This window comes from Mobula birostris, chromosome 4 (genome assembly GCF_030028105.1).
Source record: "Mobula birostris isolate sMobBir1 chromosome 4, sMobBir1.hap1, whole genome shotgun sequence".
Taxonomy (NCBI): Eukaryota; Metazoa; Chordata; class Chondrichthyes; order Myliobatiformes; family Myliobatidae; genus Mobula; species Mobula birostris.
In genome coordinates this window covers 11791288-11804017 of record NC_092373.1, presented here as the reverse complement: position 1 = coordinate 11804017, position 12730 = coordinate 11791288, and the positions used below count along the sequence as shown (strand labels likewise).

Sequence of the window (12730 nt, the reverse complement as noted above, 5' to 3'; positions counted from 1 at the left end):
AATGACTAAATTCAAACTCTTATAATGATCTTATTTCTTTCTGACATCGAGGTGGGCACACACCCTGAAGAGTGAGGACCCTTGCTGATGAATGCCACCTCCTACAGGCTCCGCTATTTACTAGACATAAAAGAGCCCTTTGTCCCATGATACCTCCTCTGATCAAAACGCTAAATTTAAACCAAGTACCTTCTAGCTGCGAATCAACTACCGCCTCCAATTCCCTTCATAGCAATCAGAATATTAAGAAAAACTCTTCAGTACCTGCATCGAATTTGCTTCTTCCACTACCTCAGAAAGCCCACTGCAGGCAATCACATTTGCTATAAAAAGAAGTTCCCTTATTTTCTTAAAGTTTCCCTCTCTCACCTTGAATACATGTTCTCTAGTTATTCACATTTGCCTCTGCAGAGGGTGCAGTACTGATACGGGCCCTTCGGTCTAGCTGGTCTATGCTGAGTCCTATTGACTTACACTAAGGCCATTGACAGGCATTGCCTTCCATTGCCCTACGCCGATGTACCTATCCAAATGTCTTTAAATGTTGAAATTGAACCTGCATCAACCACTACAGCTGATAGTTTGTTCCACACTCTCACCAGCCTCTTGGTGAAGAAGTTCTCCATCATGTTCCCGAAAACATTTCACCTTTTACCCTTAACTCATATAATCTGGTTCTCAGCTCACCAAGCTCCACCACTATCCTCAGTGCCTCACTGCTCACGGTGTAAAACCTGTCTCCGTGGTCCTTCGAAATTTGTGCACCTCACAATTGTCCTCATTAAACTTCATCTGCCAATTTTAAGCCATCGTATTCAGTTGGCTTAGATCCCTATGACTTTCTCACTATTTATTCCACCACCAATCCTTGCGTCATCCGCATATTTGCTGATTCAGATCCAGATCCAGATCTTTGATACAGATGGCAGACAACGACGGGCCCAGCACCGATGCCTGAGGCACACCGCCAGCCAGCAACTTTCAGTCAGAGAGGCAAGCATTCAATCCTAACCCTAATGCATTTACAACCACTTACTGACTTCGTCCACAAAGCCAACGCTCAATACAATTTACACATTCATATTAAATGCCAAGCGACTGAAGTTTCGTGACCAATCTCCCATGCTGAACCTTGACAATGTTCTTGCTCGTGTCCATATAGACAACATCCGCTGACTCAAGGATCCGTCAGGGTGCCATGCTAGCATTACGGCTAACTTAGCACATTACAGTGCCAGGAACCCAGGTTTAGTTCCTGCCGTTGTCTGCAAGCAGAATGCATGTTCTCCTCGTGAGCGTGTCGGTTTCCTTCAGGTGCTCCGATTGCCTCTCACATTCCAAAAACGTAAATTCTCATACCTTAGTTGGTCACTTGGGTGCATTTGTGCGGCACGAGCTGTATCCCTAAACAAATAAAGTTAAAAATCCAACTATAGCCCTCGAGTTGGTGCTTGTTGTGTAATTCTGAGGATATAATGGTGTGCAACGCCGAACTGTGATGAAGAAAGAGAGGGTTAAATTAGTTTGTTCTTCTCACATGTACCGAGGTACTGTGGAAAGCTTTGTTTTCCCTGCTATCCATACAATTCCTTTCATCACATTAGTCCATCCGTGTAATACAAGGGAAAAGCAATAACAGAATTCATAAATTGTATCAGTTACAGAGAAAGTGTAGTGAAAGCAGACAAAAGCTGAGGGCCATGATGATGAAGACTATGGGGTCAAGAGTCCATCTTGTCTTATTAGAGAAACGCTAATGAAAGACTTGACTATTTTTTCAAATGAAGAGGAAATACAAAAATAAACTGAGGTGCAAAGGGACTTGGGAGTCTTTGTGCAAGATTTCCTGAAGGCTAATTATCAGGTTGAGTTTGTGGTGAGGAAGGCAAATGTAATATTAGCATTCGTTTCAAGAGGGCTTGAATATAAAAGCAAGGATGTAATGTTGAAACTTTACGAAGCACTGGTGAGGCCTCACTTGGAGTATTGTGATCAGGTCTTATCTTATCTTAGAATGGATATGCTAGAACTGGAGAGGTTTCAAAGTAGTTTCACAAAAATGATTTCAGGATCGAATGGCTTGTCATATGAAGTACTTTTGATGACTCTGAGCCTGTACACACTAGAAGTCAGAAGAGTGAGAGGTGAACACATTGAAAGCTAATGAATGGTAAAAGGCCTTGATAGAGCGGATGTTGAGAGGATCTTCCTTATGGTGGGAGAGTCTACGACCAGAAGACACAGCTTCAGAATATTGAGGCGTCCTTTTAGAAAAGAGGTGAGAAGGAATATCTTTCGTCAGAATCTGTTGAATCTGTGGAATTCTTTGACGCAGGCAGCTATGTAGGCCAAGTGTTTATGTTATTTTGAGGCAGAGTTTGTGGATTTTTGATGGGCAGGGCATGAAGGGATAGGCGGGAAAGGCAGGAGATTGGAGCTGGGAGAAAAATTGGATCAGCCATGATGAAATGGTGGAGCAGACTCGATTGGCCAGATGGTCTAATTTTTCAGCTACATCTTATGGTCGTATGGTTTTATTATGGTTCAATAGACTTACAATTGCGCAATAGGGACTTGTGGTACGTTTTCAGGCTTTTATATGTACTTTCAAATGTGGGGGTGGGGTATCAATAATCTCTCGGGAGCGAAACAATATGTTACTGAAGAATACAACTTTCACTCATTATGTCACAAAGAAGTCGAGTTGGACTCTCTATCTTTCCCCAAGCAGGCTGGTCAGATGTTATTCCTGTGTTGGACCCAGCTGCTCTGTATTTTCTCAATTCCAGTTAAAGCTCCACTTGTTTGCAGAGCAGAGCACTGCCGCTCTTTAAATGCAAGATGCAATCTGGTCCAGCATCTTCAGGGGTTTACGCCCAAATCGTCGTCCTCTATTAGTTCTGCTCCCAGGTACTTAGATCTACACTGTGCGCGGATATTAACGCAACAAACCAAACGCTGGACGAACTCACCAGGTCAGGCAGCATCCGCTTAGGGAAGTGGACAGTCCCCGCTTCAAGTCGAGACACTGCATCTGCACAGAAAGATAGAGGGAGAAGACATTCCAAACATGAAGAAATGAAGAGTAAGATGTGGAACGACTGTTGGCATTTAAGGAGGGAGTTATAAGCAGATAGCTGAGGGAAAAGTGGGAATAGTGACAGGGTCTGGGAGGGGATGGGGGTCCAGTTCAGAGGGTAGTTTTACTCAGATGGGGAAGAGAAGAGTATGACGAGTGATAGAGGCTGGAAGGTGATATTTGCAGCCAATAAAGAGCTACAGAAGTTCAGACTTTTAATTACTGTCGAGCATGCGACGTTACAGTTCTGAGGGAAACAGTAAAATCTTGTAGATCAATTTCGCATTTAATCCAGCAGGAAATATATAATTAACATGAATTCACCACAAGTTATGTCAACTGAAGTGCTATCCGTCATATTCCTACAGAATGCATATTACCCCGACAACGTTATTCTGTGTTTTAACTGAATCGCCAATCGTTTCGCTCTCATTGTGTTTCAACATAAAATTATATCGTCCGTAGGGCAGGGGAAGAAATAAATCAAGAGATGGGGTTATTATGATTCCAATGGATACTCGCCTTCAGCTGTTCCCTATGGGTTATTTCATTTTTACCAAAAAGATCAATAGGGCCGTAATCATGTTTCCCTATTTGCGACAATATAGCGTGACACGGTGTCTTTTTCTATGTCGCCAATTTAGATTAAAGTGCCAATTTATTCCCTGCTGAGTATCATCTCCCTAATCATGAGAAACAACAATGTTCGCCCAAGCATCAGCTCCAATATAAAACTGCATGCTCCTTTGTCAACAAGAGTCAGAACGAAAGCAAATATGAGCTGTATTGCGTTTTGGGGTTTATTGCTACCTGTTGCAGTGTCAACTAGCAGTTTACTATGTAAAAAAAGAGAAATGTTTGATGTGTTCAGTTTATCAAAGGAAGGAGACATCGATATCGGCGGTATTTTTGGTCTACACTCCCGTATAGAGATAAAGGATCTTTCATTTGAAACCAGACCGAGAGCTGTGAAATGTGAAAGGTCAGTTTAATGAGCCGAGCGACAGGTTTATAACTTCTTAGAAATTTAAAGCTGCTTTGATCTTCCTTCTTTTCATGTTCTATTGAAGGGTGTTCGTCCTGATACTTCAGCCAAGATTCAGTTACCACAGATCCTGGGTTTTTCGAACATATTCTGGATGTGTTATTGAGTTTAATTGTTGGAAGACAAGAGAGGCATAATATTTCTGGCGACACAATCAAATTCAGTTTCTGTCTGGGTGTCTGTTGCTCGCTACCTGTAACATTATAATCCAGGATTCAGTCACGTATTTAGCATGTATCGTTTATCGTTTAAAGTCAACCAATTGATTCCCCCATGAGTAATACTGGCAATAATTGTACATAGAAACATAGAAATATATCCTTAACAGACACAGATAATGAGTCAATATATATTCTTGCAAAAGAAGTCCCCTTTTACATTATGGGAGTATTTTAGGAAATCGTGTAGATTAGTCACCTGCACGCTTCATGTCAAAATACCAAAACAGATTCCTCAGCATTACGCACAAAATTCTGCAGGAAATCAGCAGGTCAGACAACATTAATGGACGAAAATAAACAGACAAAGATTAGTGCCGAAACCTTGTGAAAATGGTTTGTGATAGCAACTGAATAATTCGCATTACAAGACAAAATAAATTCATCTTCTGACGGGAAAACATCATTAAATGTCTATCACCAATACTGATAATTCTAGTAGTATTGACCTAGCAGTGGAATTTCTGCTTACTTTTACAAATTAATTGCACTAAACAAATCAGGCAGGCCCTGTTTTGAGTACAGCGTCCAAATGAAGTATTTCGGCTCCCCGTCATCGGAATTGAAAGGTTTTTGACTGGATTTTGTAAAATTTGCCGTTTTCGTGACTTAGAAACTAAACACTGCGCTGAATCACTCGTGGCTGTTGTCTGGAAACCAGAAAAGAATGATACAAATGCCAGAAAATTAAATTAAATTTCTGTTAAATGTTACCTTGTACAAATTTGCTAAATACGTGTTGATTGAGGCTAAGTGGCAAATTATAGCCGCACGTGGCCACAAAGGCAGCAGTCCAGACAGCCCACCCAAGGGTTCCTCCCCAGACATCGACAGTCCATTTCCCTCTACAGATGCTGTTGACTCGCTGTTCACGAGGCAGTTCATTATTAGCTTGGAACCAGTACTTTATAGAGACATATAACGAATGTGCTTTCAGAGTGCCGTTTTTCAGTGCCCACAATCTATTAATTCCAAAAATCGTCCACATGATACATCGGACGAGTACGTCTACTTGAAGAAGCACACCACAGAGAAATACTCGTTGTTCATTAGTCCCATTCTTAAAGCAATCTAATAAAACCTTAAAACCATGGGATTTAGGAGCAGAAATAATCTGTTTACGCCGTTCCATGCTTCGGTAAAATAGCCAATATAATCAACGAGCCCACACAGCCTGGACATTCTCACTTTTCTAATTTCCCAAAAGGCAGAAGATCGAAAAGTCTGAAAACAGGAAACGCCAGCATCAAGGACAACTTCTACCCCACTGTTCTAAGACTATTGAACAATAAAATGGAATCTTGATCTCACAGTTACCACGTTATGGCGTTAGACCTTATTGCCTGCCTCGAATACACAATTTCCATGCACATGTGACAAGGATAAACCTATTTCCCAGTTCACTAATATGCCATTTATCTCTATCCTGCAGTTTTGAATTTCGCCCATTCCGTTTCATTCAGGCGATGATATTTGCGATTGAAGAGATAAACAGGAGTCCCGTTCTTCTTCCAAATATTACACTGGGCTACAGGATTTATGATTCGTGCAATCTACCTCACTTCTCAGTGAAAGCAGCGTTCGAACTGTTCAATGGGCAGGACGCAGCATACACGCAGCAGTCCTGTCCCCCACGCTCACCCGTCCCTGCCATCGTGGCGGAATCGGGATCCTCGCAGTCCCTGGCGGTTGCGGCGTCAATAGGTCCTTTCAGAGTCCCCGTGGTAAGACAAGTCTTTTACCTTCTCAAGCCGTCATAGTTATCTCCGAATGGAAGACTGCGGCTCCAGATACAAAACACGTTGCCCTGATCTTATCGTGGTGAATAACGGCTTTCAATACAAGATAGTAGTTTATTACTTCCGAGTGATTCAATGATTCAATGATTAAATTGTGTGTGTGTGTGTGTGTGTGTGTGTGTGTATCACCCCACCCCCTCGGTTTGGGTGGCTATCAGGTGGATGGTAAGGTGCTTTCACTAAGTGAGCTCGCCGTCCTCGGCCGCAAAGAAGCGATCGGTAGAGTTTTGCTTAGGGGAGCTGAGGATGCTGGACAGTGATTTCTTTCTGCATCTTCCACACATTTCCACCATTGGAAGCTGGGTGAATTTGCAGAAGAGGTTTTGGTGCGGGAATGTTGGTGGGAGAGAAGGAAAGTAAATCTTCCGGCGGTAGAGAGACCATACTGCCTGCTCCTTGCGCAGCTAGGCCGAAATGCTCAACTTATAAGGGTGGGTTCTATGAGTTAAAATATATCTTATCGCAGGTCCCTATAATAAATTGCGATGACTGAAGAGAGGATTATCAGACTCTCTCTTCCAGGAGAGGCGCGTACGCATTATCAATTAACCCTCCCATCTGCTCTTCAATCTCCCTGGCTCCCTACCATCAGGGAGGAAATGCCGTAGCATTAAGACAGTGAATGATAGGGTGGGAAACGGCTTCTTCCCACAGGCCTTGAGACTACGGAGCGCTTTGCCACCACTTTAGTCTCATCACATATATGGCGCGAGTAGCCTTATTGTTGTAACACACATCAAAGTTGCTGGTGAACGCAGCAGGACAGGCAGCATCTCTAGGAAGAGGTGCAGTCGACGTTTCAGGCCGAGACCCTTCGTCAGTCCTGCACCTCTTCCTAGAGATGCTGCCTGGCCTGCTGCGTTCACCAGCAACTTTGATGTGTGTTGCTTGAATTTCCAGCATCTGCAGAATTCCTGTTGTGAGCCTTGTTGTTGTTGCTCTTTTTCGCCCATTGTTACGCATTTGGTGGTATTTTTGCCGTTTCCTTCCTTGTCTCAGTTGCTAGTTCGACGCTCAAGCTAGCATAGATTTAAAGCGTGCAGGGAGCGGGCCAGAATCAAACGCTCCAAGTCCCGCGCTGATGCCGCAATTGGCTGGCTACCAGTAGCTGTATACATTTTTTAACTTGAATCGTAAATGCACCTAATTATTTGTTAATTCATTGTGGTAACGTTACTTTATGTGCTCTATATGTATATTATATACATTTTGTACGTTATATATACTCAATACGCACCTTGATCCGGAGGAATTTTTTTCGATGGCGGTGCATATACGCACGTTGGAATGACAATAGTTCGAACATTACTCAGTTTCGGAAGGAAAATTAAATAAACCAGTTTGCTGTCGACATGGGAGATCTGGAATTTTAAATTAGCAAATACTGACAGTATTCATACAAATGTGGTGATGGGTTATTGATTCGGAAGTTACCTCGCAATCTCTCTCTGATCGGCTGACATTATTTCCACCATTCTCCATATAAAATCGATATGTCAGAAATAGGGGAAGCGAATCAAGATCCAAAAAGCATAGATTTAATATAAGACAGAAAGATTTCAAAGGAACATGAGAGGCTGCCCTTTCGCACAGAGGACAGCCGGTGTCGGGAACGAGCTGCCGATGGAAGTGCCTGAGTCAGGTACAATTAAAAAAGTTAAAATGAGACTGAACAGATACATAAACTGGAATGGTTTAGGGACATATAGGCCAAATGTTGGTGAATGAGTGGGCGTAGGTTAGCGTTAGCGTAGAGGAGCTGAGCCGAAAGGTCTGTGTCCATACTGTACAAAACTATGACCTTATACCTGTATGGAACAGGTAAGAGGGATATAGGTCAAATGGAGCTGAATGGTAACAGCTTAGTGGGCATATAGGTTAGTATACAGTAGTTGGGCCGAAATATCTGTGTCCATGCTATACTATAATTGCATGGAATACGCCAGTGTACCACTGTGAACGTAGATACAGGTCTCCGCCGGAACTTTATTCCCCGACACCGAAATAATGCCGCTGTTTTTTTTCCCCTGGTTCCCTTGTGGTTTCTGACCAGGTGAGCTATTTCGCCACGTGTGCCTGTCTCAGCAACAGGCGCAAATTCCCCTCCTTCTTTCGAACGATCCCAAGCGATTACTTCCAGGCTAAAGCGTTGGCCCAACTTGTCAGGAGGTTTGGATGGACTTGGATTGGAACGGTAAGGAGCGACAACGATTACGGCAACTTTGGGATGCAGGCCTTTACTGAGACGGTTCAGGAGCTTGGGGTTTGCATTGCCTTCTCTGAGTCCTTCCACAGGACATATTCGAGAGAAAGGATACTTCATGTTACTCGCGTTATTCGGACATCGTCCACGAAAGTTGTGGTGGCTTTTCTCACTCAAGCGGACATGGACAGCTTATTGAAGGAAATTGTTCGACAAAACATTTCTGGAATCCAGTGGGTGGGCAGTGAAGCGTGGATCGCAACTTCGCTCTTATCTCCAGAGGAGAACAAAAGATTCGTTACTGGATCCATCGGGATCGCCATCCGTAAGGTGAATATCCCGGGCTTCAAATACTTCTTAATGGATCTCCATCCCTCTGCCTATCCCGGTAATCTTTTAGTTGAAGAATTTTGGGAGAAGACCTTTGGCTGTCGCCTGAAAAGAATAGACAATAACACAGAAATCCCAATGCCCACCTCACAGCTTCGTCAATGTACAGGAACGGAGAGCCTAAAGACTGTGTCCAACACCTACACGGAGGTTTCTCAGCTGAGGGTGACCAACAAAGTTTACGAGGCTACTTATGCTATAGCCCATGCACTTCACAATATATTTTCGTGTAAAAGTGGCGAAGGTCCATTTGTCAATCAGTCTTGTGCAAACATTTCAAACTTTCAGCCATGGCAGGTACGTAGAATTGACCAAGTTGTTCAGGAAGTCCAATTAAAACTCGAGATTTATGCAAAATTTTGGGTGACCAATGTCATGTTTTATCGTCTGTGTCTTCCTCTAGTAGGTATTGCATTACATGCAATCACTAAATTTCACAACTAAGGTAGGCGAAAGGGTAAATTTCAACGAAAACGGAGATTCGGTGCCTACGTACGATGTTGTGAACTGGCAGGTGAACAGCGAAGGGATTGCCGCTGTTTCGATAGTCGGAAATTATGATGGATCCGCGCCTTCAGAAGAACAGGTCATGATAAATGTCGGATCTATTGTTTGGACTGGTGGTCGCACAGAGGTAATACATAAAAAATATACTTCCTGTTTTCACAATATAATTTTGGCATTTAAGAGCTAACGAAGTGCTAAGTTTCTTTCTGTTACATAACATCATGATTCAGATTCGTGATGTAATAATACAGCTGAACTATAGGCGGTCCGCGGGTTACAAAAGGCCAGGTTGCTAAAACTAGACGAATGTTGGCAGATATAGAGTCTACCCGGAGCTATAAAGCTCTGGCAGACATCGTTGTATAAGAAAGGCATGCGGTGCTACAGGCAAACTGTAACTACCTGGGGGACAAATATTTTCTAGTTGAAAAATATTGGGAAAAAATTTCTAGGCGCTTACAATTCCCCCGAATTACACCCAGAAAAATATACGACGAGATTGCTGATGATTTATTCTCCGTATACGAAAGTGTGTAAGATCAACCAAGGTACTGATATTCCGAGCCATAGAGTTATACAGTCGAGAAAAAGGCTCTTCGATCTAACTCGCCCGTGCTGAGCAAGGTGCCCGCCTATTTGTCCGCACGGCCCACATCGCTATAAACTTGTCCCATCTATGGACCCACCTAAGCGTCTAAACGGTAAGATCAACCAATCATTACAGCTGCTTAAACCGCCTCCTCTGTCAGTTTTTTTCCCGAAACCTCTAACCTTCTGGACGAAGAAGATGCCTCTCAAGTCAATTAAACTCTGCCTCACACCTCACATTAAACTTATTCCGGTAGTGATATTTCCTCGGCGTGAAGAAATTGCCCCTCAGATTTCATTTAAATGCGTCCACGCTACACTTTAAACTCAGTAGCTTTTCTGTCCCACCGAGTGATAAGTTACTTCCAAAAAATAGACACTAATGCGTTATTGTTCTTTGCCACGAGATTCCCCGGGCAGTTTGTTCCAACAACTGTTCCCCTGGAACAAGAAAAGCAGCTCGCAAGGGACAACCTATTTGTTGCTTTGATTGCATTCCGTGCGCCGAAGGTACGATCAGTAACGCCACAGGTATGGACAAGTAACATCTTTATGGTTCATGCGGCCGCAGGCGTCACCAGTCCGCTTATAAATCAGCTTTCCCTTTCCTCCTTCAAGATTCAATTGAGTGCATGAGGTGCCCCAGCGATTCCTGGCCCAACGACCGACAAGACCAGTGCATACAGAAGCATCTTGACTTTCTCTCATTTGCCGAGATGATGGGGATTGTTCTGACGACGCTGGCGCTGATCGGAACTTGCTTCACTGCTACAATTGCTGGCATTTTCTTGTTTCACAAAGACACTCCGATCGTGAAAGCAAACAATGCTGAGCTCAGCTTCCTTCTTCTCCTCGCACTGAGCTTTTGCTTCCTCTGTTCAATCACATTCATTGGCGAGCCGTCTGCGTGGTCCTGTATGTTACGCCACACTATGTTTGGTGTTACTTTTGTTCTCTGCGTCTCCTGTGTTTTGGGCAAGACGATTGCTGTGGTGATGGCATTTCAGGCAAAACTACCCAGCAATAATGTGGCCAAGTGGTTTGGTCCCCTACAACAACGCCTGACTGTGTTTATTCTTACACTGCTGCAGTGTTTAATATGCACCGTCTGGCTCATCAAATCCCCACCCCTCCCTGTCAAAAACATGGCCTATTCGAACGAGGTGGTCCTCCTGGAGTGTGACGTGGGGTCGGAAGTAGCATTTTACTGCGTCCTGGGTTACATTGGCTGCCTGTCATTGGTTTGTTTTGCTGTTGCCTTTCTGGCACGAAATCTGCCGGATAATTTCAACGAGGCGAAATACATTACATTTAGCATGCTAATTTTCTGCGCTGTTTGGATATCTTTCATTCCAGCTTATGTCAGTTCGCCCGGGAAATTCACTGTGGCGGTGGAAGTGTTTGCAATTTTGGCTTCCAGTTTCGGTTTACTTTTCTGTATCTTTGCACCAAAATGTTACATCATATTGTTAAAGCCGGAGAGAAATACAAGGAAACATTTGATGGGGAAAGTGTCTTCATAAAAGCGTTAAGTGGCATTGATATTAATTTACTGGTATTTGATTATTATTGTCACAAGTTCCTCGACACAGTTAAAACGGGTCTTGCATACTCGTCTTACGGATCACGTTATCACACATTGCATTGAGGTAGAACAAGATAAAACAACGACAATGCACGATAAAGCTTAAAAGCTGCAGAGAAAGTGCAATACAAGTAAACATTAAAGCACAAGATCATAATGATGTGAATATGAGACTGCGAAGTAAATGTGTTGATAAAGAGTACTTCTAAAATGAAATCTTCTCCGCTTTACTTATTCTGTGCTGCTTCAAGGTTACTGCTATTGCGGATTGTAAATGGGGAATATTGAGATGTACTGTGAATGCACCCATGTTGTTACAGTGCAGTAAATATATATTTAATTCATTTCCAATCAAAAAGTGTCCTCGATTTAGTTATTGGTGATTAGATCCATGATTCAAATATTGAGAATATAATGCATTGTCTGACAGGCAATAGACTTATAGTGAGCAGCTATACTGGAAACGTATTAGCGTTATCATTTTATCAAATAGACGACGGGACAAAATAAATATTTTCAAGGACAGACACAATGGAACAGTTTCCACAGGGGTTGAATATTCTCTCTTTTTTAAGAATACAGAACCACACCGCTATCACCGCACCCACTTTTAATTCATTGTAAAGTGACTTATTTTTAATGAACAGTGTGCATATTATTTACTAAAAGAGATTCGACTGAAAAACGCGTCGTTTGCGTATTTCCCCTCTATGTGCAACATTAAAGAAATGTTAGATACAGAACTAAATTTCTCTAAATGTAACATTTCATATTGTGTTAGTCTGGCTGAGGAGAATATGAAATAAGGGTTGGTGCTTCACTTAACCGTGAGTCACCACAGGTCTTGAAAGGACAACAGTTTTTCTCATCTCCGTACTGTATGGCCGGAATGGTCATGCAAACTACTCGCAGATGCCGTCGCGCCTAAGGTCCCACACCGCCAGGTTCAAGTACAGCTCCTTTTCAACACTTCGGTTTTGAACCAAACGGCACAACCCCAGTCACTGCAGTTTACCAACACTGTGATGGCTTTGGTGACTTTGCAGTAAAACAGACTTCCTTATTTCTTTGTTCCAACTGAGTTTTCTTCTAACTTTTACGTTATTATTTTCTTTGACAATTATTTTTCTATGACGTTATGTCCTTAATGATTCTGCGAGAGAGAAAGGGCCATATCAATGCGGGAGGTCAGTGGTAAAGGAAGTAGATCAGTGAGAACAGGAGGTAGCAGTGAATTGCTTATTGATATTCGCAGGGCAATTTCCGTTTTAAAAGCATAAGGGATTCTGGATATTTGAAACATAAGACGATCAGGA

At 42.8% G+C, this 12730-nt stretch overlaps 1 protein-coding gene across 1 annotated transcript; it reads left to right on the top strand.

Moving 5' to 3' along the window:
- The first annotated feature begins 5781 nt into the window (after window positions 1-5781).
- Window positions 5782-11352, top strand: LOC140195841 (extracellular calcium-sensing receptor-like). The gene is made up of 5 exons (XM_072254479.1): window positions 5782-6066; window positions 8195-9031; window positions 9141-9368; window positions 10237-10360; window positions 10448-11352. The coding sequence occupies exons 1-5, from the start codon at window positions 5809-5811 to the stop codon at window positions 11350-11352; spliced, it is 2352 nt and encodes a 783-aa protein (XP_072110580.1). The 5' UTR covers window positions 5782-5808.
- The last annotated feature ends 1378 nt before the right edge of the window (window positions 11353-12730 follow it).